At 48.1% G+C, this 22,034-nt stretch overlaps 9 protein-coding genes across 10 annotated transcripts; 5 read left to right on the top strand and 4 right to left on the bottom strand.

Annotated features, from left to right (window-relative positions):
• Positions 1 to 72: 72 nt before the first annotated feature.
• TrAFT101_006753 (uncharacterized protein) lies at positions 73 to 807 on the top strand (the record flags this gene model as incomplete). The annotated part of the gene is made up of 2 exons (XM_066127864.1): positions 73 to 309; positions 505 to 807. 2 exons carry the CDS (start codon positions 73 to 75, stop codon positions 805 to 807), a joined length of 540 nt encoding a protein of 179 aa, XP_065983977.1.
• Positions 808 to 1,191: 384 nt separating this feature from the next.
• TrAFT101_006752 (uncharacterized protein) lies at positions 1,192 to 3,648 on the top strand (the record flags this gene model as incomplete). The annotated part of the gene is made up of 3 exons (XM_024910045.2): positions 1,192 to 1,236; positions 1,430 to 1,616; positions 1,709 to 3,648. The coding sequence occupies 3 exons, from the start codon at positions 1,192 to 1,194 to the stop codon at positions 3,646 to 3,648; spliced, it is 2,172 nt and encodes a 723-aa protein (XP_024758407.2).
• Positions 3,649 to 4,936: 1,288 nt separating this feature from the next.
• On the bottom strand, positions 4,937 to 6,259 carry TrAFT101_006751 (uncharacterized protein). 2 transcript variants are annotated; one of them, XM_024910695.2, is made up of 2 exons: positions 6,045 to 6,259; positions 4,937 to 5,975 (listed from the first exon to the last, which is right to left on the bottom strand). In XM_024910695.2, exons 1-2 carry the CDS (start codon positions 6,134 to 6,136, stop codon positions 5,027 to 5,029), a joined length of 1,041 nt encoding a protein of 346 aa, XP_024758406.1. In that variant the 5' UTR covers positions 6,137 to 6,259; the 3' UTR covers positions 4,937 to 5,026. The 2 variants fall into 2 exon arrangements, with proteins under 2 accessions (XP_024758406.1, XP_065983976.1); XM_066127863.1 differs by having other exon boundaries at positions 4,937 to 6,259.
• Positions 6,260 to 7,439: 1,180 nt separating this feature from the next.
• Positions 7,440 to 8,154, top strand: TrAFT101_006750 (uncharacterized protein). The gene is made up of 2 exons (XM_024908517.2): positions 7,440 to 7,827; positions 7,893 to 8,154. The coding sequence occupies exon 1, from the start codon at positions 7,558 to 7,560 to the stop codon at positions 7,795 to 7,797; it is 240 nt and encodes a 79-aa protein (XP_024758405.1). The 5' UTR covers positions 7,440 to 7,557; the 3' UTR covers positions 7,798 to 7,827; positions 7,893 to 8,154.
• Positions 8,155 to 9,156: 1,002 nt separating this feature from the next.
• On the top strand, positions 9,157 to 11,087 carry TrAFT101_006749 (uncharacterized protein). The gene is made up of 2 exons (XM_024906890.2): positions 9,157 to 9,660; positions 9,723 to 11,087. Exons 1-2 carry the CDS (start codon positions 9,299 to 9,301, stop codon positions 10,909 to 10,911), a joined length of 1,551 nt encoding a protein of 516 aa, XP_024758404.2. The 5' UTR covers positions 9,157 to 9,298; the 3' UTR covers positions 10,912 to 11,087.
• Positions 11,088 to 11,616: 529 nt separating this feature from the next.
• On the top strand, positions 11,617 to 13,008 carry TrAFT101_006748 (uncharacterized protein). The gene has a single exon (XM_024908516.2). The coding sequence runs from the start codon at positions 11,878 to 11,880 to the stop codon at positions 12,748 to 12,750; it is 873 nt and encodes a 290-aa protein (XP_024758403.1). The 5' UTR covers positions 11,617 to 11,877; the 3' UTR covers positions 12,751 to 13,008.
• Positions 13,009 to 13,294: 286 nt separating this feature from the next.
• TrAFT101_006747 (uncharacterized protein) lies at positions 13,295 to 17,543 on the bottom strand. Its single transcript, XM_024906889.2, has 4 exons — positions 16,957 to 17,543; positions 16,687 to 16,886; positions 16,017 to 16,625; positions 13,295 to 15,949 (listed from the first exon to the last, which is right to left on the bottom strand). Exons 1-4 carry the CDS (start codon positions 17,155 to 17,157, stop codon positions 13,594 to 13,596), a joined length of 3,366 nt encoding a protein of 1,121 aa, XP_024758402.1. The 5' UTR covers positions 17,158 to 17,543; the 3' UTR covers positions 13,295 to 13,593.
• A 1,152-nt stretch (positions 17,544 to 18,695) lies between these two features.
• On the bottom strand, positions 18,696 to 20,443 carry TrAFT101_006746 (uncharacterized protein). The gene is made up of 2 exons (XM_024904185.2): positions 19,307 to 20,443; positions 18,696 to 19,220 (listed from the first exon to the last, which is right to left on the bottom strand). Exons 1-2 carry the CDS (start codon positions 19,924 to 19,926, stop codon positions 18,875 to 18,877), a joined length of 966 nt encoding a protein of 321 aa, XP_024758401.2. The 5' UTR covers positions 19,927 to 20,443; the 3' UTR covers positions 18,696 to 18,874.
• A 473-nt stretch (positions 20,444 to 20,916) lies between these two features.
• TrAFT101_006745 (uncharacterized protein) lies at positions 20,917 to 21,851 on the bottom strand. Its single transcript, XM_024908515.2, has one exon. It carries the CDS (start codon positions 21,697 to 21,699, stop codon positions 21,052 to 21,054), a length of 648 nt encoding a protein of 215 aa, XP_024758400.2. The 5' UTR covers positions 21,700 to 21,851; the 3' UTR covers positions 20,917 to 21,051.
• Between the last annotated feature and the right edge of the window lie 183 nt (positions 21,852 to 22,034).

Genomic DNA, 22,034 nt, shown 5'->3' with positions numbered 1-22,034 from the left:
CTCTCTTTCCCACTTGACAAAAGCATCTATGCGGAAGCCTGAGACTTTGACTCTACCGAATCTTATTTGCATATGTCGCCTGCCCTTTTTAACCCATTTGCCTCCGCTTTGCTGGCTGCACGTATTTTATTGACACACCTCTCTCCCTTTGAGACGAATACTAAGATTATCGTCGCTGCGACCGAACGGCTTACGAGTGATCGGGACTTGCCGTTGACTATTACTGACATTTATCTTCCTCACGGCAAACAGTCCAGCTGTCCAGGAGGATCTAGCCATAGCGGTCCCACTGTTGTTAGACATCCGCTGGTAATACTACACCACTATCTGAGCTCCCATCACTTCACGAGCTACCGCCTGTATGTTTGATCGTTCCGATGGTCAATTTCGGCGTCATTCTCCCTTGCGTTGGCGCATCGCTATGCATGTCCCAACTCGTATTGATCTCCTATGCTAGAAATTGACCCGCAGTCTGATGCGAAGAATGCTAACTTGCCTGGTTAGACCGCAGTGAAGCCTCGTGACGAAGGTACTCTTCGTCATATTATTCAAACCCGACATCTTACGCACCCTATCATCCTTCTTGGCCATAGGACCAAGACCTGCTTTTCTTCCTCATCGGAGTTCTACCCTTACCGCCCTTCGAGTAATCGTTCTGTTTTCTCCCGGCTTGAATCGCAACCGCACAGCCTCAAGCGGCTGGCTATTTGTTTTGACAAGCATCCGGCGGAAAAGGGAAAGCAACTTCTCCCTCGCAGCATACTTGATTCCTCTTTTTGGAATGCAACTGTGTCTGTGCAGGATTGAATCACCTCTCCGCCTCTTGGCTCTCCAGTAAGATTCCTTCAGAGCTGGTGAGTGTCTCACCTGTACCCCACCCCTTGATGAAAAAAACAGGCTACTCACAAGGCAACATCAGTTCACAAGTCCCGACGAGGCCATAAGTGTTGGCCTTGGCTTTAGCTTCTGGGGAGTTGCCGTGTATCAAATCTCCGAGCCAAGCTAGGCGAAGGAAGGGAGCACCGTCCTAGCACCTTGATCCTCGCGGGATAAGACCTCGTCGAGACCCAGTCTAAAACATTACTATACATCCACGACCTCTTAGCTAAGACAGAGAGGGCCTGCATACTTTATCTTTTCTTTGATCAATCCCCCCCTCTACCATATTTGCTCCCCTCTTTCAACATCTTCATGTCTGCTGCCAAGTTCCAGTCTCCATCCTACAGACTCTTTGAGGTGAGTCGAATCCCAGACTTTGTTCCAACATCTCTTCTCTTGCAACAGCACTACGGAGAAAAAAAGATGTTGATTGTCTTTTGATCTAATTCCTTTTCCCTGTTCCTGCCTGTGGTCTACGCAGCAAACTAAGTCGGAAGGCTCCCTCCTCAAGACAGAGAACCAGTAAGGACTAACACTACGAGATTCAAAGCCGGGCCTTCTTCCTATCAAACCCATAATTGTCGACGTTGACGACGGATTTGGGTCGCCAGAAACCCTAACTCTTAGATACGAGGAAGCTGTTCAAGCAGCACAAAGGGGGGATCCAAATCGGGACTCCCTGTCGAGCGACTTCGACATGGCTGCCTACAGCAAGGCTCAGTTGCCTTCAGTTAATGGTACGTTTGCAGTGGTTCCAGGTCGTAGAAGAGGTAGAATTTGAGATTCAGAATATAGAGCTAACAGGATCACTATTGTGGCGTCTTAATAGGCTACGATTCGGCAAGATATGCAGATGCAACTTATGAACCGTATTCTGCTACCGCATTTTCAGCTCAGCAAACTGAAAAGTTTGCCCAGTTGAACCAGTCATCATTCGCAAGTAATAACAATGCAGTGGCTCAATACATGGCAACGGGGTCTACTGTGGTTTCTTTCCATCCCTCTTCTGGCATCTTTGGCACCAAGGTCTTTTTTAAGATACATTCGCAAGACGATCTCTTCACGCTATCTACTCAAACATTTGTGCTCTTTGGAGGTGCAAAGTGCCCTGTAGATCTTATCCGAGATTCTCAGGATAGTAGTGGCTTTGCATTCTCGTGCAGTATAGACGCGCCGCAGCCTCTGGTCACAGGAGGTAATACCAGCGTGCCTGTGTCATTTGTTACTGAGGCTCCCACAGGAGGAGAGATCTCGCGGACAGCCGCAGGGACTTTCCACTATCTGGAAGGGTCCGAGGATGATATCACGCGGGCAGACAAAATGGCCAAAGATGGCAGCACAGCACCTGGTCCCGAAATCGATCAGGCGAGTCCTTCACCGAAAGCTGAAGCGCCTTCTTCAGCCGCTACAAATACTTATGAATATCCACCGCAACAAAGCCAATATGCCAATACATTCCCGCAGGCCAGTAACGACATGCTATCCACATACCGAACCACTAGTTATTCCGACCCGCCCTACCACCACCACCACCAGCGGCGCACCCATCCGCCCTGGAGCGGTTATGGCAGTGCCTTGGCTAGTGCGGGAAGAAGTTCTTCAACGTTTGACCATCCTACGATATCCAGTCGATCTAGCTTATCGCATCATCTATCTATTCCGTCATCAGGGAACAATGGGGCTCCCCAGTTGGTCCGCACCAGCACCATTACCGCTGGTGGAAGCGGCCCCTATCATCCTATGTATACCCATAAGGCGGTTTTGAAGATTAACGGTAATCTCAGCGACATGGCTGCGAAGTGGACGGAAGAAGAATGGGGCAATCGTCGTCGGATTGTCCAGTTCAAGAAAACCCAGCACCAAGCAGTTTTAAATGTGAGCTTCAAAGCCGTCCCAGTGAATGAGAGGCCCCCAAACAGCATTTGCATTTCATGCATCTGGTGGGCCGAGAAATCTGACTGTTATGTCACTTCGGTCGATACTATTCATCTACTTGAGCAACTTGTAGCTGCTCCCAACCGATTTAGTGTTGAAGAGAAGAATCGCATTCGCCGCAACCTCGAAGGATTTCATCCTGTCACCGTCTCAAAGGCCAAAGCGGATAGTGAAGAGTTCTTCAAGATCATCATGGCTTTCCCTCATCCCAAGCCTCGGAATATTGAGAAAGACGTCAAGGTGTTCCCATGGGCAACTCTTGAGCCAGCACTTAAGAAAATTATTGGCAAATATAGTGCCAACCCCAGCAGCATAATGACCCCCGTGAGCGCGACGTCGTCATATGGCCCCCCGCCACCTAGTCACCACAGCCTCGCGTCGCAGCACGGCATTTCTTCACAACATGCAGATTCTCACAGCCAGTATCCCATGCACTCAAGTTACAATTCGGGGCATCATGAAGCGATTCCATCGCCTCGCTCACAAGCATCTTGGGCATCAGCTGCGACATATTCTACGGGTGCGGGCCGAGGACTCAGTCCTAGCCTTCGCAATCATCATAGCCCTCCACAGTCCTCTTTGCGTATCAATACTAGCACAGCACAGCTTCCAGCTGCCTCTGCATATGATGCGAGAGCAGTGGCGAGTCCATATGCCAGCACTGTCCTACACACACCTCTCAGCCATCATCATGCGGCAACGCCTCCTCGATGGGATGCGGCACCCGCGGCCTACGCCGACAGCGGCTACCCAGCCCTCACTTCGCACCAAGCATCGGGTGCACAGTCGGTATATGCCGCTGCCGCATATAACGATGGCCCCCAGCGAGCGTAAAGCTTTCCTGCCCTCTTATACTCCTGCATGCAGCGGCTTTTGTCAATACTAATTATTTACTATTGTCTATTCTTCAGACATAGAGGTCTTGGGGCTCGTTCTAAATATCTTGCAAAGATTATTTTGCCGCAGATCCGCTTCAGCAATGGGAGGCGTCACTAAATCCCATGAACAAGTCTCGAGGTCGCGGGTGTAAGTCATGTGGCTGACAACCGAAATCCAATAAGCCTCGCGACCGCTACACCACAATCTTCCCCCACTTAATTAGGAAATCCGGCCACCTGAAAGCGTCAATGCAATGCAGGATCCTGATAATTCTGGTATTGTGCTATTCGTCAATATCAAATCAGAACATTTCAAACGCCGCTTCATTTTTTTTTTTTGGCAGCGGCATTTCAGTTAGCATGACTGCAAGTTTGGGATGCGCCGCTGTGGCGAGCAACAACAAATACTGTTGTTGCATAGAGCATTTTTACTCTTTGTGCTAATTTTCTCTATAATTAGCCTCTGTCTTTATCGAGCATTCAAGCTATCTGAATAGCCTCTTGAGCGCTGAAAGACCATATATGTCAGAGGGCCGTAAGTCATGATGTTATGGCCCTCACAGTACCATATTCAACGCCAAGCTACATACTCAGGAAGGAGGTTTGAATGTTTTGTCTCGCTTGACGCCTCGTTTCATTTCTTTTGTTTTTTGAATAGGCATTATACCCTGTTGTGAGAGAGAAAGTATCATCTGTTTTGAATGTATTAGCGGATGTGATGTTAGTTGCTACTATGAGCGGGAAGGATTTCTTGGGCAGGGAAGTCCAAGGTAATGGATACGGTGGAAATTGCTGGGTCTTGGCTAAGAACCAATGTTAACGACCGAAATGGAGTGACCAAAGGCATGGAATGCAAGCGGACTCTTGACAGCACCTATTTTACTTTGTCTTATTTTCTTTTGTTTTTTATATGTACGGATCAGCTCTCTGTTATGCGAAAATTTATGAGGAATCACAGCCAAGTAAATAGACTAAATATGCAAAGTTGGTATAAAGATCAGACTAAATCTTGTTTATATGTGCGCATTTCTCTTGAGACATAGACAACTTATAACTTATATAGGGCCTCCTTTAAGACACTTGGCAGCTAAATAAAGCGAATGTCTTCAACAAGCATCAATGCCATCCCAGCTACTCTTCATATTCAATGGCTTTGCCGATCCAACCAGGCATTTTCAATCATGTAGTATATTAAAGTATCATCTGCATTGTAGCAAATCTGCATTCCATATATATGGATTTTACAACGCTCTAGTCACTGGGGAAAAATTAAATGCAAAAGAAAAAACAAGTTTATTATAGAATCCAAAAATCGTTGTATGTATGGCATCGTCCTAACCCCAAGGACCTCTGAATCGCTTAGATGTATCCATTCTAAAGTGCCCAGTCAATGTTGTATTCCCCGCTTGCGCAAGCCCGAGCTGTGATTGCTGCTCTTCCCGCCTCGATTGATCGATGGCCCTCGCAGTGGTTGCGAGAATTGATCGCACTTCGTGATCGGGTAGATGTGCAAGACTCTGCTGGTCGCCCCGGCTAAGTTGTGATATCTGCGTGGATGGTGCTGCTGGAGGAGAATTATCATTGTTCTGTGTCGGAACAAGCTCCGATTCATTTGGTCGTGTCGCCAAAGCCGAAGTCGTTCTACCTTCCAAATTTCGCTCTGCTGATTGGCGAGCGATTCTCGCAAGGGCTGGTCTGGTTGGGCCTGTACGGTGGCTGAGAAGTCTGCCCGATGGTAGCCGCAAGGATTCCTCGCCGGCTTGGTATTCCAGTGAAGGAACGTCATAGAATTCCGCGAGATCCGATGCGACGTTGAACCGGCAGTGTCCTTTGGCCTTCATATGATGCTGAATTCCTTCGACAGTGTCGCGGCGTGCGGCGCATAGAATGCACTCGCCGTATCCGTGGATGACGAGGTGCAAGTATCCGACAAGCGTCTCCGGCTCGACTATTAGATAGGCTGGCTGGGGGATGGTGAAGCTGTGTGCCTTGGACATGTGGTCGAGACTTTGGCCAAAGTTTTCATTCTCCTCGTCGCAAAAGAGGCATTGTTTAGGATTAAATTCCGGCTTTGCGGAAAGCTCTGTGCCGCCATCAACATTGACATCGCTGTCGATATCAGCGTCAATGTCAACGTCAGATTCATCGTTTAATTCTGCAGTATCCTCCACTTGCACAGCTTTCTTTGCTTTTGGTGATGATGTTTTCTTTGTACTCTGTGACTCTGATGGTGGTGATATCACAACTCCAGGTTCTGCTACTTTCATACGGAGATTGTAGACACTGAAAAAAAAAAAAAAAAGGATTAGTATCTGATGTCTTGTTCCCCTTTAGTAGTATTGTGAGGCATACTGCCACTCGCTCTTAGCGTGTTGTCGCCACTCATTTGGGCTGTCGAAGTTTACATGGCATAGCCTACAGAGGGAAGGGGATTTATCCTCCATTGCTGTTAGGAGTTGGTCGCAGGTGGCTCCTATGTCTAGAATTTTGGCGGTTTGGGGGGTTTGTTGAAGGTGTAAATGAGAGAGTGAGGCGATATTTGCCTACACTGGTGAGTTGTTGCTTGGAATTGAATTTGTTGATCTATCTAGCAAATTCAAAGATATATCTTTTATATCTTTTGTATATATAAGTTTATTTCCATCCCTATTTCCGAGCTAGAGCAGACGGAAGCAGCCGATAGCTTGTGGATAGTGCTGTTGGATGGATGGTGGGGCTAATTCAATCTGATGGTGTTGTCTGCTTGACTCACACTGCCTATTTGGGACCTCCTCATCTCCGCCACCCTGGGTTTCCATTGGGCCTTGACATTGCTATTCCTGTTCTCTGCCACCAAAATAGCCAAATTGTGTTTTGACGTGACACGTGAGTCAGTGAATCATATAATGATTCATCAGGCTTAGCTAAACATCTTTGTAAACACTATTGATCGTGCCATCTTTGCGCTAGACGGAGGTTATCTCTTTCAAGTGTAAGGGATGGCGGGGGAGGTGGCGTTGAACAGGTGTCTAAGCGGCAAATTTCTACGGCATAGAATCAGGTAATGCACTGGTACCTTATATCATTCTGTTAGTTTTCTTTTTTTCTTTTTTGTTTTCTTTCTCTTTCTCTTTCTCTTTTTTTTTTTTATTTTTTTTATGTATATGTATATGTATTTAATATGGCGTTGAGATAAAATCAGCGGCATATTACGAAATCGAAGAACAGTCGGCTGTTCCTTCGGCTCTTCCTTCGGTGAGTGGTGTTAAAATTGAACAACAGTTAGATATTCCTTCAGCCGTTCCTTCGGCCAGCTGAGTAGCCTACAAACATTTTGTCAAGATTACTAAGTAGTCTTAATACAGGAGCTAATAGGGCTTTTAAAGTGCTAAATTCATGACCGCTCGTATATACAGTTTTACTAGAAAAAGCTCACTGTTAATGGAAACAAGCTAAGACGATGAGAAAGTAGATTTTGGGCTGGTAATAAATACCATTCTGCCGTTATGACGTAGGATTACTGACATTCAAGACAGGTTTCGGTGAGAAAAGCAAATCTTTTCCTCACCTGTCCCATTGGTCCTACTACTCCACCAGGATTTACTTTCCTTGTGATACAAATGTAACATATTCTTAGGACTACAGGATATACAGTTTCGGAAGAAATACACAGGATTATAATTCACGTCATTTTATATAGTAATGACATATTTAGTGATTGAATATTCTTGATAATACCATTCTAGAAACGAAGCTAGGAAAGAAAATAAAAGCATATACAGAGAGATAAATCCCACAGCATCTAGCAGCATAATTCACTATCTTCTCATCTACTATTATAAATCGCTGCTTTATCTAAGAAGCCCATTCTTGCTCTTAACCCACCATGAAATTCCTACCTGCCATTTGGTTGATTTCCCTCGTTGCACCTTCAACTGCAACCTGGTGTTTTTCAAACGCCAATACTTGCCCAAAAGAATCATACAAGGGCCAAGCGACCTCGAAGTGCTGTGACAAGATCGAGGTGCATAACCACGACAATGGTTGCTGGGTTGAAGGCGCCCTCTGGGAGCAGTTCCGAGACTGCTGCATACACGACTGGGGCTGCAGCGGTGTCACGGATTAAATATTGAAGATATTTAATCACTAAATTCAGGTCAGTCTTTGGTACTGTTGCTCACCATTAGCTTACACTAATTCCAATTTTTGCTCACGAAACAGAGCCATTTCTTTTAAGATTATCCAAGTTACCGCTTCCTAGCTCCATGATAAGAAGCAAAGTAGCTCAGAGGGGGTACAATGTCCAATATCTCTTTGTATGGATGATTTAGGAGGCTATTATGGTTGATTGGTCCCTTTGGTCATTGTATAGAGCTCCATGAAAGATCTTGTCCTTACTGATATCATTCTGGCCACTGAGGAGAAATGTTGGAGTATCTAAAGTCATAAATAAATGGTAGTTATTACAACAGCTATTTCGCACCACACTCACTAGTGATCGCTATATTGCCAGCAGTACTGGCAATCTGCTTCAAAATTACCCCTTCCACCCTTACTCGGGTGTCCCTAGGACCCGGGTAAGCACATATTATGAGAGAAACGGATTTCGCGGGAAGAACAGCGTGCTGTGCTTCCAACTCCTAGAGTATATTGACATGGTTGCCGCTGAAACTGAAATCGATGCAACATTTCATATCCTGGATCGTGGAGAAGGTGGCAAATTGAACTTTAGTCTCCGTAGCCTGGCTCGGCGACATTATTGCATACCACGGCGGATTCTCCTCTTTTCTGTTGTGCCGTCGAAGGATCGAGGAGTGAAACGTTGCTACCAAGCGATAATGTTAGCTCTCGCCAGAGACATGGATGATACCGCTGAACTTGGCTAACCATAAAGCTCATCCAGCGTTTATAGTGATCCCCTCTTTATAGACACAATCGCTTAATTCACTACCATTGACTCCCCTGACTAATTTGCGCGGCGGCTACTCATCGAGGTTAAAGCTAGATCCGTTTAAGTTTAAAGGAGCTGGATCGGTAGTTGGCTACGGTACCATCTACTGCAGCAATCTATCTTCATGTAGATGAGAAGGAACTTAGATTACTAGATCGCTTGGCTCTAATGATATTAGGCAGCTGGCCGCGTAAGATTATCGAATTGTCTGTGGAAACTTGGGAGTGGAGGAATTGGTGTTTGTTGCCATGACACAAAAATTCGAGTGAATTGCTAACTAATCATGCTACTGTGTTTTTTTTTTTTTTTTGTCGCAGCTTATCATCTCAGCGATGGCAGTGCAGGATGAGTCAATCTAATTCTAGTAGCCCCATTTTTAGGATTTGCATGGAAATGGCGGAGCGAATCATCATGTAACCTTCTCGTTCTTTAGAGTCATACCCCGACTTTTTGCGGCGTGGGGATGGGGCAGTGCTAAGTAAACAGGCGGGTTATGACAATGCAAGAGCATCACCACTAGCTTTAATGTGATTTCTAGCTTGAAACTTCAAATATGTATATGCCAGACTGTCCACTCTCCTCAACTATATTTCAATTTTTTTTTTCTTTTCAATTTTATGTGGTTTCAGTACTAATTTACTAGTCAAGTGAAGCCAACAAGTCAATCTCAGATCTCATGGATCTCTTCAATTCTCCCGCCTTTTCGTCCCATGTAGAGGACCTCATCAACAAGTATCATGTCCCTGGTCTCGCTATAGCACTTGTACACAAAGATGTCACTGCTTCCAAGGCTTTTGGTGTGGCTTCGTTCGATCCGCCCAAGCCAATGACTACAGATACCCTTTTCGACATTGCATCCGCTTCCAAGTCTCTTACCGCGGCTTCCGTTGCTCTGTTGGTTGCCGATGACAAATACCCCGAGGTCAGCTATGAGGCTGAGATGGCCAATCTGTTGCCCGGTGAATTTGTCATGCCCGGCCAGGGCTATGAGGGCGTAACTGTCGAGGACATTCTTAGTCACAGAAGTGGGATGGCGCCGTCAGTACATTCCAGGTCTTTGTTTGATTTGTCTAATGCAATGCTGAAATGAAAAACTGAAGTAACGATAATTCGTATCTGGGGCCTCGGGCTAAACACACAGATGATGCGCAATCCATCACACGAAATCTGCGGAATCTATCGACTGCTGCTCCGATTCGGTCCAAGTTTATGTACTGCAATGTGATGTTCTCTGCCGCCTCGTATCTGGTAGAGAAAAAATCTGGAATCAGTTTTGCCGATTTCCTCGAGAATCGTTTCTTCAAGCCGCTAAATATGACCTCGAGTAACCTCCAACCCGAGCGAGCGCGGGCCAAGGGCCTCGGAGATCGTATCAGCCCCGGACACTGGTGGGATAAAAAGGCCAAGAAGTACTCCGAGTTTGTCATTCCGGACGCCCCCGAAGGCCAAGGCGCTGGCTCGGTCATTACAAGCGTTAACGACTATGTCAAGTACGTTAGGGCTCTGATGAACCAGGAGGAGCCGTTTACAGAGGATGTTTACAAGGGACTCATCAAGGGGCGAATTATTGTAGACTTAGACTACGAAAAGCTAAGTCCCTTTACATCGCCGTTGCTGTATGCGGCTGGATGGGAGACGCATCATTACCGCGGACACCTGGTTGTTGCCCACAATGGATGCATAGCCGGTTCGTCTACTATTCATTTCTTCATCCCTGATTTTAAGTTTGGAGGCGCCATCTTTGGGAATTCCGACGATGCGAGCTATATCGGAGATGTCTTGCTGCAGGAGCTTCTGGATGAATTGATAGGCTTGCCTCAGGACCAAAGACTCAACTGGGACAAGGTCTTGTACGAAAAGTATACGGATAAGAAGTATGAAGAATACGGCAAGAACGACAACGAAGACGCCGAAGATGAGGAGAAGGAGGCAGAAGAGGAGCGACAAAAGCTCTGTCCCGGCATCAAGGAGCCAGAGCCCCAGAAGATGCCTCTGAGTGCTTACACGGGCGAATACTGGAACCCTGGCTGGCGCGGCTTGGTCGTAGAGATCAAAGACGGGCAGCTGTTTATTGATTGCTCGGATCGGTCTTACGTGTTTACCCTGGAGCTGCGCCATGTATGCGAGCAAACAAAGTACATTGCAATACAGAGGGAGGTGGTGGGTGGTCTTGCTATGATATTGAGGGCTGAATTCAGATTTGACAACGGCACTGCGGCTAGACTGGGGGTATGGTTTGAGGATAAGCTGGACGATTATGTCTGGTTCGACCGGGCGCATTTGAATTGAGAGATTCTTGAGTGTCTGATTAGCCCCTATATTTAAACCTGTTTATACAAAGAGTTACCAATTAGGTTAGGTTAGTAGCAGGCTAGAATTGTTAAGAGCGATAGCCGAGGGAATAATAACACATACTGTGCTATGGTGATACAGTATGCAGCAATGAAAGAGTTCAAGTTGTTGAGAGATAAAGGTGGCTCGTCTTAGCGTGATGGGCTATACCTACTAACCTACGTAATATGAATGACACCGGCTAATTCATACTTACAGAGAAGGGATTGAGTCGTTTTCTTGGTCCAAAGCAGAAGCAGCCAGCTCTGAGCGGGCGTTGCGGCAAATGCAGTTGAAGTCGTTGTTTTGTCAACCCGCCACTTGGGCTTCAACAGCTGTCCGTCTCGCTCTTCTTATTCATCTGCATCTCGCTGCATAATCAGCCTAAATGGCATCCCGAGAGCGATCAGTGGATGTCGCCGCTTATTCACGGATCTGTGCTAGCCCAAATCTGCACCACAGAGATTGCAAGCCGATACTCAGCCAGATAGCCGATTGCAGCAGTGGAGATGGCAAAAGCTTACCCAGCTGTGCCTTCCAGGGCGCCGGGAGCGCTGCGGCCCCCATCTCTAGGGATATGGCAGGGTGGATCGGCTAGCAGATAAAGCACCGCGGGCATTCCTGGGCTCAAAGCCCCTCACCTCCAACTTTTTCATCTTCAGATATAGCTCCGTCATTTCTGACAGAATTGCCGGGTCTCGTTGTGCGCCCTCAACGTTCTGGCCTCAGCTTCAATTTCCGCGGACGCAGCAGGAAAACACCTCATCCCCTGAGCTAGCAGTGTTGCCAGGAGCTCGCATAGCAGCAGCAATAGCTTGCACTTCCGTATCTGGACTCACGCGAACACGGCATTCACTCCGCGGGATAATCATCCGACCCCTGCCCTCTCTCATCTCTCGTCTCGCCACCTTTCCAGCAGACGCGATGCTGCCGAGTCGAATTGGAGGCCAGCCCCTGCGCATGGCCGCGTCTCGACCCCGGGTTGGTCACCGGCCGTCCTCCCTGACCTTCTCTCCGGCTCGTCGCCCAAATACTGGAGGGAGCCGCTCAGTTTCTTCCTCCTCCTCCTCATCCGCCAATCCTTCTGGCACAGCTAAAGTCAAGATTCCTCCTCGTTTGCCCGGCATGGCTGAAGACGACCACGATGTCGAGAAATACCTGCGCGAAAACCACCAGCGCCTCTTTGAGAACAACAAGAAATGGGCCGCTGACCGGCTGCAGCAAGACCCAGAGTTCTTTACTCGTCTGGCTGCTGGCCAGTCGCCCGAGTATCTCTGGGTCGGATGCAGTGACTCCCGCATTCCAGCTGAGCAAATCACTGGCCTTGAGGCTGGCGAGGCCTTTGTCCACCGAAACATCGCCAACATGGTCATCAGCACCGATCTCAACGTCATGAGCGTCATCAACTATGCTGTGAACCACCTCAAGGTCAAGCACATTGTTGTCTGCGGCCACTACGGCTGCGGTGGTGTCAAGGCTGCCATGACACCCAAAGACATGGGCCTGCTCAACCCCTGGCTGCGAAACATTCGCGACGTCTACAGAATCTACGAGAAGGAGCTGGACTCCATCGCCGACGAGCACCAGCGATACAACCGCCTGGTAGAGCTCAACGTCATCGAGCAGTGCCGTAACATCGTCAAGACTGCAGATGTGCAGCACTCATTTGAAACGAACCGATTCCCCATCATCCACGGCTGGGTCTTCAACTTTGAAGACGGCTCAATCAAGGACTTGAAGGTCGACATGAAGCAGATGCTGGGTGGCATTCAGAAGATTTACAACTTGACCGATTAATACAGTTTCAGCCTGTATTGTCACCTTACCCCTCTTTGTAACCGTCTCTTTACAATGTTTCGTGCTTTTGAATAATAACTCTAGATAGCTTGGGCATCCCTAGAGATGTCGAGGTGGAATGATATTAATTGTTACTCTGATTACTCTGACTCACTATACTGCTCTTGAACAGCAATGCCGCTACAATAGAATGGTGTTGGGCGTAATTATGTCTTGAATATAGAGTCATTTGCCCTGTGCACCTGCACATACCTCTAGTCAGGGCGTCTACTTTCCTGTTCGGGCTAACAACATGAAACTATTAATGCCCGCACTGTGAGTGTTTGGATCGCCTGGACTGCCCCGCGCTCGTTTCCCACGTAGACCAGGGTATCGTCCCACTCGAAATATATTACCGCCTTTTTGCTGCTTCCATGGTTGCCGGATCTGGACGACCACCACACGTGTCTCGCTGCTCATGTTGACTGGTAACAGGGGTGATTGGCTTTGTGACCTTCGACCCCCCTTCCAGAAATATGTAAGTGATGCACCAGCCCACGAGTGTGGTATCATTTGCTTGATTACTATGTAGACTACGGGCTAGGATATTGATAAGTCTGGTGCTGACCCGATGCTGCCATCATGCTATAAGACGTACATATGGAACGTTTGCTGCCAAATTTCGTCTGTTCTCAGGCTCAGCTCAGCTCCTAATAATAGTCACTAACGCAAAATAAATGCCTCTATGGCATCCCAGCATATGTTTTTTTAAAATATCTCATGCTCTGATAATCTCCCCCCTAAATGACTCGATTTTATGATACTATATGGAAATGTTGACAGAAAAATCGGACCACAACCTCCTTATACATCTGCTGAGCGACTTTGTGTATTCGTCCGCGTATTGCTCTCCCCTGTCTCTCTTTTCGAGAACGACGCCCATGTCTTGAAACTTGAGAGCGAAAACGTCCTCTTGAATCTCGGCTCGCCATCTTCCGGACCCCCTTGTCCCCAGTGGCCCCTCTGCACGGCTCGATCTTCCAGAAGCCGGAACCTCCGCTTGGCCAGCTTCCATAGCTCCACGCCCGTGACAAAGACCAAGGTGAATCCCACCGAGAGCGCCCACTCCCAGGAGATGCCGGTGTGCTTGAAAAACCTGGTGTTCAAGAATGGTATGTAGACAACGGGGAAGACGGAGAGGCTACCGATGATGACGGACCAGAAGAGGAATCTATTGCTGTAAACGTCCTTGAAGAAGGGAAAGAAGCTGTCGTCGCTGGGGTTCAGGCGGAACATGGATCGGCGCAGGCTCTTGAATTCCCATGCAGAGATAAGGATGAGCCAGGTCAGCTCCGCAAAAGTGGCAGCTCGAGCTCGGAACACCGGAATGCAGGCATCAGAGAATTTGGTGTTGCAGTCAATGCCGAGGTTACCGTCGTTGGCACCGTAGATTATGATGCAGAACGTGCAGAGGGTGCACGCACCCATCAGAATGCCGTATACTATCATATCCACGATGATTTGGTTTGTGAAGACGCCTCGGCGTTTGTCCTGCGGCGGCTTGCGCATAACCTCCGGAGCAGCAGCTTCCCGACCAAGGCCGAATGCCGGGAATGACGAGGTGACCATGTTAATCCAGATGATCTGTAAAGGGGAAATGGGAAAGACAGAGAACTCCATGTCGTCGACAAAGCCGAGTCCTGCGACGAGAAGGAGTACTTCGCCGACGTTGGATACGAGCAGGTGCAAGACGAACTTCTGAATGTTGTCGAACATGCGTCGTCCCTCGCGAATGGCTGCCACTATGGAGTTGAACTTGTCGTCTGTTAATACGATCTTGGCCGCCGATTTAGCAACGTCAGAGCCAGAGCCCATGGCAATGCCGACATCAGCGCGAGACAAGGATGGTGCATCATTGACCCCATCGCCGGTCATGGCCATGAAGGCTCCACGGCGGCGCAGCGCCTCGATCATACGTGTCTTTGTATCTGGAGCGCAGCGAGCAATAACAAGTGGAAGTTCTTCCAGCGCATCAATCTCTGCGTCTGTCATCTTATCAAAATCTGTAGCTTTAACCACGATGGACTGAGCGACACTTTCGGGCAAAATGCCAAGGTTTCTAGGAATGATTCCCGTCTCTCTAGCAATAGACTTTGCCGTCTCGGGATGGTCGCCAGTGAGCATGTGCACTTTGATGCCGGCGTTGGAGCACTCTGAAATGGAAGCCTTGGTTTCCCGACGGGGAGGATCGTAGATGCCGGCGAGCCCGACAAGGACGAGGTTCTGTTCAACTGTTGAACGCAGCTTTTCGTCTTCTTCGGCAGAGCTTGAGCTTGACTGCTTTGATGTAAATTTGCCTTCCCATGAACGATATGCTACGGCAAGAACTCGCTGGCCTTGTGACGCGAGAGAGTTCATTTGCTGCAGGACGGACTCCTTTAACTCTTCGCTGATGGGTTGCTGGCCTTCGCCAATGCCTACAAAGGCACATAGATCAAGGACACGCTCCACCGCGCCCTTGGTAAAGACGATGCTGTTTTGGGAGTCGACAATGGAGTTTTCCTCGTCTTCGGGAGCATTGTAAATGACAGACATGCGCTTGATAGAGCTGTCAAATGGAAACTCGGCGACTTGCTTCCAACCCTGGCCTTCGAGATTCTTCTTGCCGTGGTTGAAGCGATGTGCAAAGACTTGTAGCGCAATCTCAGTTGGCTCTCCAGTGGTCTGCCACTTTTCTTCGTCCTTGTCATATCTAACAGTGGCAAGGTTACAGAGCGCAGAGGAAAGTAGAAATGCGCGGAGTTGATCCGTCATCTTGGCCTCTGGCTCTGGGACTTGTGGCTGTTTCGCCGCCGACGAGGTATTGAGCTTTTCGTCTGGGACGTCAAACTTGAGCACGGCAGCACTTCGCTCATTGTCGTAGTCGCGCGACTTCTCATTGATAGGCTCCAGCGGGGGTTGAATCTCGTCTTGGCTTTCGGAGTGGACCACGCGTCCCTTTGTAGGATCATTTGGACTCTGAGAGTCGTGGACGGTATAGACGTGTGATGACGGAATCCAGGCTTGGCGGACGATCATGGCGCCTTCAGTTAACGTTCCTGTTTTATCGGAGCAGATGTTGGTGACGCCTCCGAGAGCTTCGAGGGCAGAGAGATCTCTAACAAGGACGTTGAATTTGCTCATGACGCTTACAGAAACGACCATGGTGATTGTCAAAACACTAGTAAAAGAGTTAGTTTCGAAAGGGAAAGAAAAGATGCGGGAAGGATTGGAAGAATAGAACATACGCGACAAGGGACTCGGGAATAATGGCAATTCCCAGTGAAGTCGCATAGATGATAACCTCATGCCGCATATTGAAGCCATTCACACCAAAGACGATAATGGCTAGAACCACAGCACAGCCAAAAAGCACATATGCCAGCGCTGACAACTTCCGTTGTAAAGGTGTGCCCACCGTCAGGCCAAGAAATTTTCCTACAAAATCGTAGATGCGCTTCGAGAGGCCGACAACGGGCTGTTTCTTGCCGTACTTGCGCCAGTTCATCGAGCGACCAGCCTTGCGGCTCTTCTTTGCTGTCGAGGCGGCAATTTTGCCCACTTCAGTAGACATACCCGTGGCGACAACGATTCCGCGGCCGCGGCCCTTTTGGACAACAGTTGTGGCGTAGGCCATGTTGGTGCGGTCGCCGATTCCAACCTCGCCTTCGGATGTGGCCACCGTATCGGATTCATGGGCAGTGATGTTGTTCTCGGTGGTCTTCTCGACGGGGATAGACTCGCCGGTAAGTTGTCCTTCTTCACAGGCCAGATTCATGGCTTCAAAGAGGCGGAGGTCTGCTGGGACGGTGTCTCCCATTTTTAATAGAACGATGTCTCCAGGGACGACTTCAGAGCTGTCCAATGAGGTTAATGATCAATCGCCTATACTGAATAGCGGTAATAGATGACACTTACTTGGGAATAACTTGAGTATTACCATCACGGAGAACCATGGCACTGGGAGAAGACAAGGCACGAAGAGCATCCATGCGCTTCTCAGCGCGGTACTCTTGCCAGAAGCCGATAGTAACATTGAGAAAGATGACGCAGGCAAGAACACCGCCTTCAATGTAATCTTGGATACCAAAACTGAGAGCCATAGCAAAAACAAGAACCTAGTGAGACATTGGTCAGACCAGCAAGTACGTACTACAAGCGACGAGAAAGGGGGGAAAAGTATCTCACAATGATCATGGCATTGAGTATTTGCTTAGCAAGGATACTATACCATGGTATAGTCTCGCCGACGTCGAGCTCATTTTTGGGATATCTCGACTGCAGGCTTGGAACCTGCTCCGAGGCGAGTCCCCTATCGACATTGGTTCCGAGAGCTTCTTCTGTCTCCTTGACGGTGAGCAAGAAAGGATGCTTGGAGAACTCAGCCATCAGGGCTTCGGGCTGCTATATATAAAGTGAAGGATAGTAATAAGGTCGAACATAGATGAATACAGAAGATAAAGAGCGTTGATGGCACTGTCACCTGTTTCACATTGATGTGAACAATGAATGTCAAAAAAGACTTGAACTGACGTTCCAACTTGCGGGGTGCCGGGGGAAGTTACCTGATATAAGTACTCCTCATGTCAAGAAGATACCTTGTCTTGATTGGAGATTTGCCATGGACAAAAAGTATCGGCATCATGAGGAACTACATTCGCCTTCGTAGGACGCCCGTTATCGACGGCGGGTCTCTTCGGCGGCTAGTGTATCCTTGGCGCTGGTCATGGAGAGGAGAGGCTTGGACAGAGATGCTTTCGCCGGCATAATGGTGGATTGTGGCTTACTGGACGACCATTTTCATGTTATAATCGTCTCCAACTATAGCTAACGGGATTCATCTTCTTTGCCATGCCGTAATAAGCTTTGAAGTCTATTCTGGTACCACTGCAGCACGCAGTGTCTCAGATCATTGAGATACAACTACTTCCGAGGACACTCGTCATTCACTTCCGAAGATGATAAATCGCACTTTCCAGGCTTCTTCCAAGAAACAGCCAAGAAGCTTCGATATCCACTCCCATCTTGGCAACGCGCGTTCCCCAGAATATGGTAGCGATGTATAAGGATTAAAGTACACAGAAGAGAGAACAAAGTAACGGAAGTCTCACCATTGATCTTGGCCGTCATTCCGCCAAGATATAGTTATCAAGTACAGGTGATTTATTAAGGTTATGTCGCCTAAGCTTATTCCGCAGCCGACCAATGGGGGCCCTGCCCAGAGGTGGGGGAGTTTTGCCAAGCTGTCTTGCTATTCCGTATTCACTTCGTTCAATCTTGGCAATATGATGAATAGTGGCGAATATTTCTGTTGTTTCTGGAAGGGATATGGAAACGAGAGCAGTCAAGACATTCTGGTTGGCCAAACATGAGCGTGCCAAGGCTCTAAAGACTGTATGTTGAGTGGTGATGAAATAATAGCACTGACTAACTCACTGAATGGGCTGTTGTTTTATGGCTTGGTGGATAAGTAACTACATGCAGCTAGTAGAGCCGAAGCCACCAGAGGATGGGCGGCGACAAGTGTTCACCGGAGCGCCTGTGGCTTTAGGAGGTGTTTCTCTTAGGGCGATTTAATACCCTCCGGCCGGGAGAGTGGCGAAAACCGGTTGGAGATTCTCGGCGTCGTATTGCTGCGCCACTCGGAAGTGTTGAAGTCGGGCGACGATGGGGCCGAGTTGGTCGGAGAAACATGAATCACGGGGAATGGCAACGGAAGTTTAGACGATGGAGTTATTTCAACGCAAGCCACCTAATCTCAGTAGTGCAGACCATTGATGTGCATCATATAGTAGGTATAAGTTGCATGTCGATGGAGTTGTATTGACGCTAGGCAGATGTGGATAGATGTCCAAGCCTCAAAAGTCGTAATGAGTCGAATATTATTCAAGCATAAAGCCAATTGTAGAGATATTACAGGAGGCGAATTGGAGCAGCCAAATGTATTATTTTCTAAATGCAAACAATTACCAATCTATCTATATTTATATGCCTATACATGTGTGTACAATAATGCGCTGACTTCCCCCCTCTGATTCCATAAGTTACTTAGATCCATCTACGTCTATATATCGTCACGCTCAATGCTCAGTCACCCAATTCATATTCACAACAATCCACCAATGCATGCCGTCATTAATCCTACTCCTAAAATTATCCAATTAGACACTATTCCCGTCGATAAGGATGCTGAGCTTGTGGGTTTGACATTCGTCTCGGAGAAACCAAGGTACCAGGCTCCAATGTCCGTCAGCTTTCCAGCATTGTTCAAAAACGGCACGTTGGGCCCGACGTTCGAGGCTTTGGAGCGAAAGGCGCCGAAATATGTATACCGGGCAATATAATCCAACTTGTCAAAGTAATCGATCGTCTGGTTGAAATATTCCTGCGTCGTTTGCAGATCTTGGTTCGCAAATGCGTATTCGGTCACCCAGATATCGGTGTCGGGCCATCTATTAGTCGACTGTGTCAGCAGTATCCTATAAATTGACGGTAATTGTTGTCCATGTCTCGAAAAATAGGGCTAAATAAAACTCACGTCGCTCTCCTCTCCCCAATAAGTGATGCCAAGCCTGCAAAGTTATCATACCAGTGCACGGGCAAGAAATCGAAAGTGCAGTTCTTCTTCTGATTATCCGTGCTAACAAGCGCTGAGCAATTTGACAGGAACTGCTTCAGCCATGGCAAGCTATCAGGTCCTCCTGTACACGCCGGCAGGCCCAGCTTGATGCCCATCTTGCCCAAAGGCTCAAAATTGGCGACCCAGGCCGTCGCGGCGTTTGCGGGACTAATGCCGCTTCCGCCGGTGCTAGTTGAGCCATCTGGCTCGTTGAAGCCCAGGACATGCGAGATGTTGGTGCCCTGCTTAATGAGCGTCTTCACTTGGTTCAAGAAAGTTGTGTCGCTGAGATTGCTTGACACACCCCACATCATCGGCACAAACTCGAACTGTTGCTGTGAAAGAGAGGTGTTATAAGGAGATGAGGGCAGCGCCTGGTAATTGTAGTACCATGTTAAATCGCTGCCAGACTGCACCCAAACCTCGTTGTCTGCGGGATAAGCTGGGTTGGGCGTGAAAACGAGACCGCGCTTATCGGAAGTCGAGGCGCTCGCAAAGCCCGCAAGCAGGAAGAGCTGAAGCAGTGCGAAACTGGTCATGATTTCAGCAATGAGTGCGTTTCTTCCTCTTCTTCCTAGCCAGATAGCAGGGGTTTGTTAAGATCGGTTCCGACGTGGGGCCGGGGATTTGAGATTGACGATGAAACCGCAATGAATTGAGTCCGATTCAGATCGTCTACAGGGCTCTCTCGTCGTGGTAAATTGTCGGAAGCATGCGATAAATGCAAGATCACTCTGCAGTAATAAGATGCACGCGCAATGCGATTTTATTCGCGAACTCTTCTATCCTGTCTAAATCGAGGAAAATACGCGACCTAAGGACAAAACAGCGGACGGAGCTCAAATTCAATGCAGCAAAAAGACCAGATTGAACGCAAAAGAAAGAGTGAGTAAGAGAGTAAACAACAGAACGAAAAAGATGGAGAGAAATCAGATACAGCAGAGGGGAGAAAGAAAAGAAAACAGAAATCGGCTTGAGCTGCAAGACGTAAACACAACGTCTCTCAGCTTCAGGGCGCAGCTGAACACTATTCAGAGCTATACCCAACTTTGCCGCCGGATCGCTCGATCCGCCGACGCGGGAAGCAGGATTTTAAAAAAAGATGACCTGGCGCCAGCCAATCCGCTCCAAACAGTCAGGGGTCTGACGAGACGTTCGCCCAATGGCACCGCGGTGGCTAATCTAAGGGCGCTTGGCATGCAGAGAAAGCCATTGATACGGCTAACAGATGCTACAGACGAGTTGATATGCTACAAAGTTAGAATTGGCGCTTGTGCCTGTCAGTATATGGTGTTGCGGGTGTTAGTGCCTTGCATGGGTTTTGGGGGTTTGTGCTCCGCGCCACGCCAAGCTTCGTATTATGCACGAGCAATCAATGATCCATTATGTACGCTCGGGACATTCGATAAGATGTGGTTTGGTCTTTGCCAATAGAGCTAGACAGAAGGGCGGTGCCTGTTGCAACTATTACGGTGGTGCCAGCACCTGAGCCCACTTACACGCAGATTCTCACTTAGTCATCCGCTAGCATCGAGAGTCGCTCAACGTTATTTCGCTCTATGGAGTGGTATCAAATATTCTCTCCGAATAAATCTAGCATCAGATGCCGGATGTTGATAAAGATGCTAGATACATGTCTTATGCCATCTCCAATGTTCCTGCAGTTATAGCGCATTCACCCAGTTCACTGCCTCTTGAGGCTCCAGTCTCTGGGTCCAATCCGCTTCCGCATAAACATTCCTAACAACGCCCTTCTGGTCAACCAGCAATGTAGTCGGAATTACCATTTCGTTCGAGTCATTGCCATGTCGCTTCTCCAGATCAGCCCCGAAGCCATTCAAAACGCCTACCAAATCTTTTGGCTGCTCCCAGGTAATATTCAGTTTTCGAGCAAGTTGAAGGCCATTGTCAGTCAACACAGGGAACTTAAGCTCATTCTTTTCCGTGGTGGAAAGCGATGCATCAGGCTGTTCCGGCGTAATCGCCACTAGAGTAACGCCTCGCGCCTTGAAATCGTCCAGGCGCTGTTGATAAGCCCTCAATGCAAGGTTACAAAAGGGGCACCAGCCGCCACGGTAAAAAGTAATTAGGACTGGCCCCTTAGCCAGAAGGTCAATACTGTTGACGGGCACCCCACGAGCGTCAGGGAGAACAAATTCCGGGAGGACTTGGCCAGGCTGAATTGTAGACTTGACGTCGAACTGTTTCTGGACATTCTCCCTGGCTTCCGAGATGATGTTCGCGGTAGCCTCGGGCATGTTTGTCATAGAGCTAGAGATTGCTTGAAGGCCAGCGGCGAGAGAAGTAGCCATTTTGGAAGAAGCTGAGGTATTGATGTTTTGAAAAGCTGGGAAACTGATTTATGCAATTTAGAATCAAGGAATCAAGTCACTAATCGAAGAGTAAACTGAGTTGCGATGCTAGATAATTCAACTTGTCGAAGAACCTGGCTTTTAAACAACACTTTGAGCACATTATGAAGCATTATTAATTTGATGTAGTCGAATATTCCATATAGTCGGTTAGCAATTCCGAATAACTAAGCTATGTAACTGATTTCTTAGATTGCTCCATCCAATGACATGTTGCAATCCCAGGGCCACGAGTCAAATTAATCCAGCAGCTGCCCCATCGCATGCATCAGCAA

Source organism: Trichoderma asperellum, chromosome 4 (genome assembly GCF_020647865.1).
Source record: "Trichoderma asperellum chromosome 4, complete sequence".
NCBI classification, from domain to species: domain Eukaryota; kingdom Fungi; phylum Ascomycota; class Sordariomycetes; order Hypocreales; family Hypocreaceae; genus Trichoderma; species Trichoderma asperellum.
The sequence above is the reverse complement of the archived record's forward strand: the minus strand, read 5'-3'. Positions and strand labels throughout refer to the sequence as shown.

Bases quoted from the DNA above. Each gene is read 5' to 3' on its own strand.
- TrAFT101_006746 (XM_024904185.2), bottom strand. From the start codon at position 19,926: ATGACCAGTTTCGCACTGCTTCAGCTCTTCCTGCTTGCGGGCTTTGCG. The intron at 19,221-19,306 runs GTGAGTTTTATT...GTCGACTAATAG, and splicing joins ATTGGGGAGAGGAGAGCGAC to ATGGCCCGACACCGATATCT.
- TrAFT101_006751 (XM_024910695.2), bottom strand. From the start codon at position 6,136: ATGGAGGATAAATCCCCTTCCCTCTGTAGGCTATGCCATGTAAACTTC. The intron at 5,976-6,044 runs GTATGCCTCACA...TTTTTTTTTCAG, and splicing joins CACGCTAAGAGCGAGTGGCA to TGTCTACAATCTCCGTATGA.
- TrAFT101_006747 (XM_024906889.2), bottom strand. From the start codon at position 17,157: ATGGCTGAGTTCTCCAAGCATCCTTTCTTGCTCACCGTCAAGGAGACA. The intron at 16,887-16,956 runs GTGAGATACTTT...ATGTCTCACTAG, and splicing joins TACTCAATGCCATGATCATT to GTTCTTGTTTTTGCTATGGC. The intron at 16,626-16,686 runs GTAAGTGTCATC...CTCATTGGACAG, and splicing joins AATACTCAAGTTATTCCCAA to CTCTGAAGTCGTCCCTGGAG.
- TrAFT101_006749 (XM_024906890.2), top strand. From the start codon at position 9,299: ATGGATCTCTTCAATTCTCCCGCCTTTTCGTCCCATGTAGAGGACCTC. The intron at 9,661-9,722 runs GTCAGTACATTC...GAAAAACTGAAG, and splicing joins CACAGAAGTGGGATGGCGCC to TAACGATAATTCGTATCTGG.
- TrAFT101_006748 (XM_024908516.2), top strand. From the start codon at position 11,878: ATGCTGCCGAGTCGAATTGGAGGCCAGCCCCTGCGCATGGCCGCGTCT.
- TrAFT101_006750 (XM_024908517.2), top strand. From the start codon at position 7,558: ATGAAATTCCTACCTGCCATTTGGTTGATTTCCCTCGTTGCACCTTCA.
- TrAFT101_006745 (XM_024908515.2), bottom strand. From the start codon at position 21,699: ATGGCTACTTCTCTCGCCGCTGGCCTTCAAGCAATCTCTAGCTCTATG.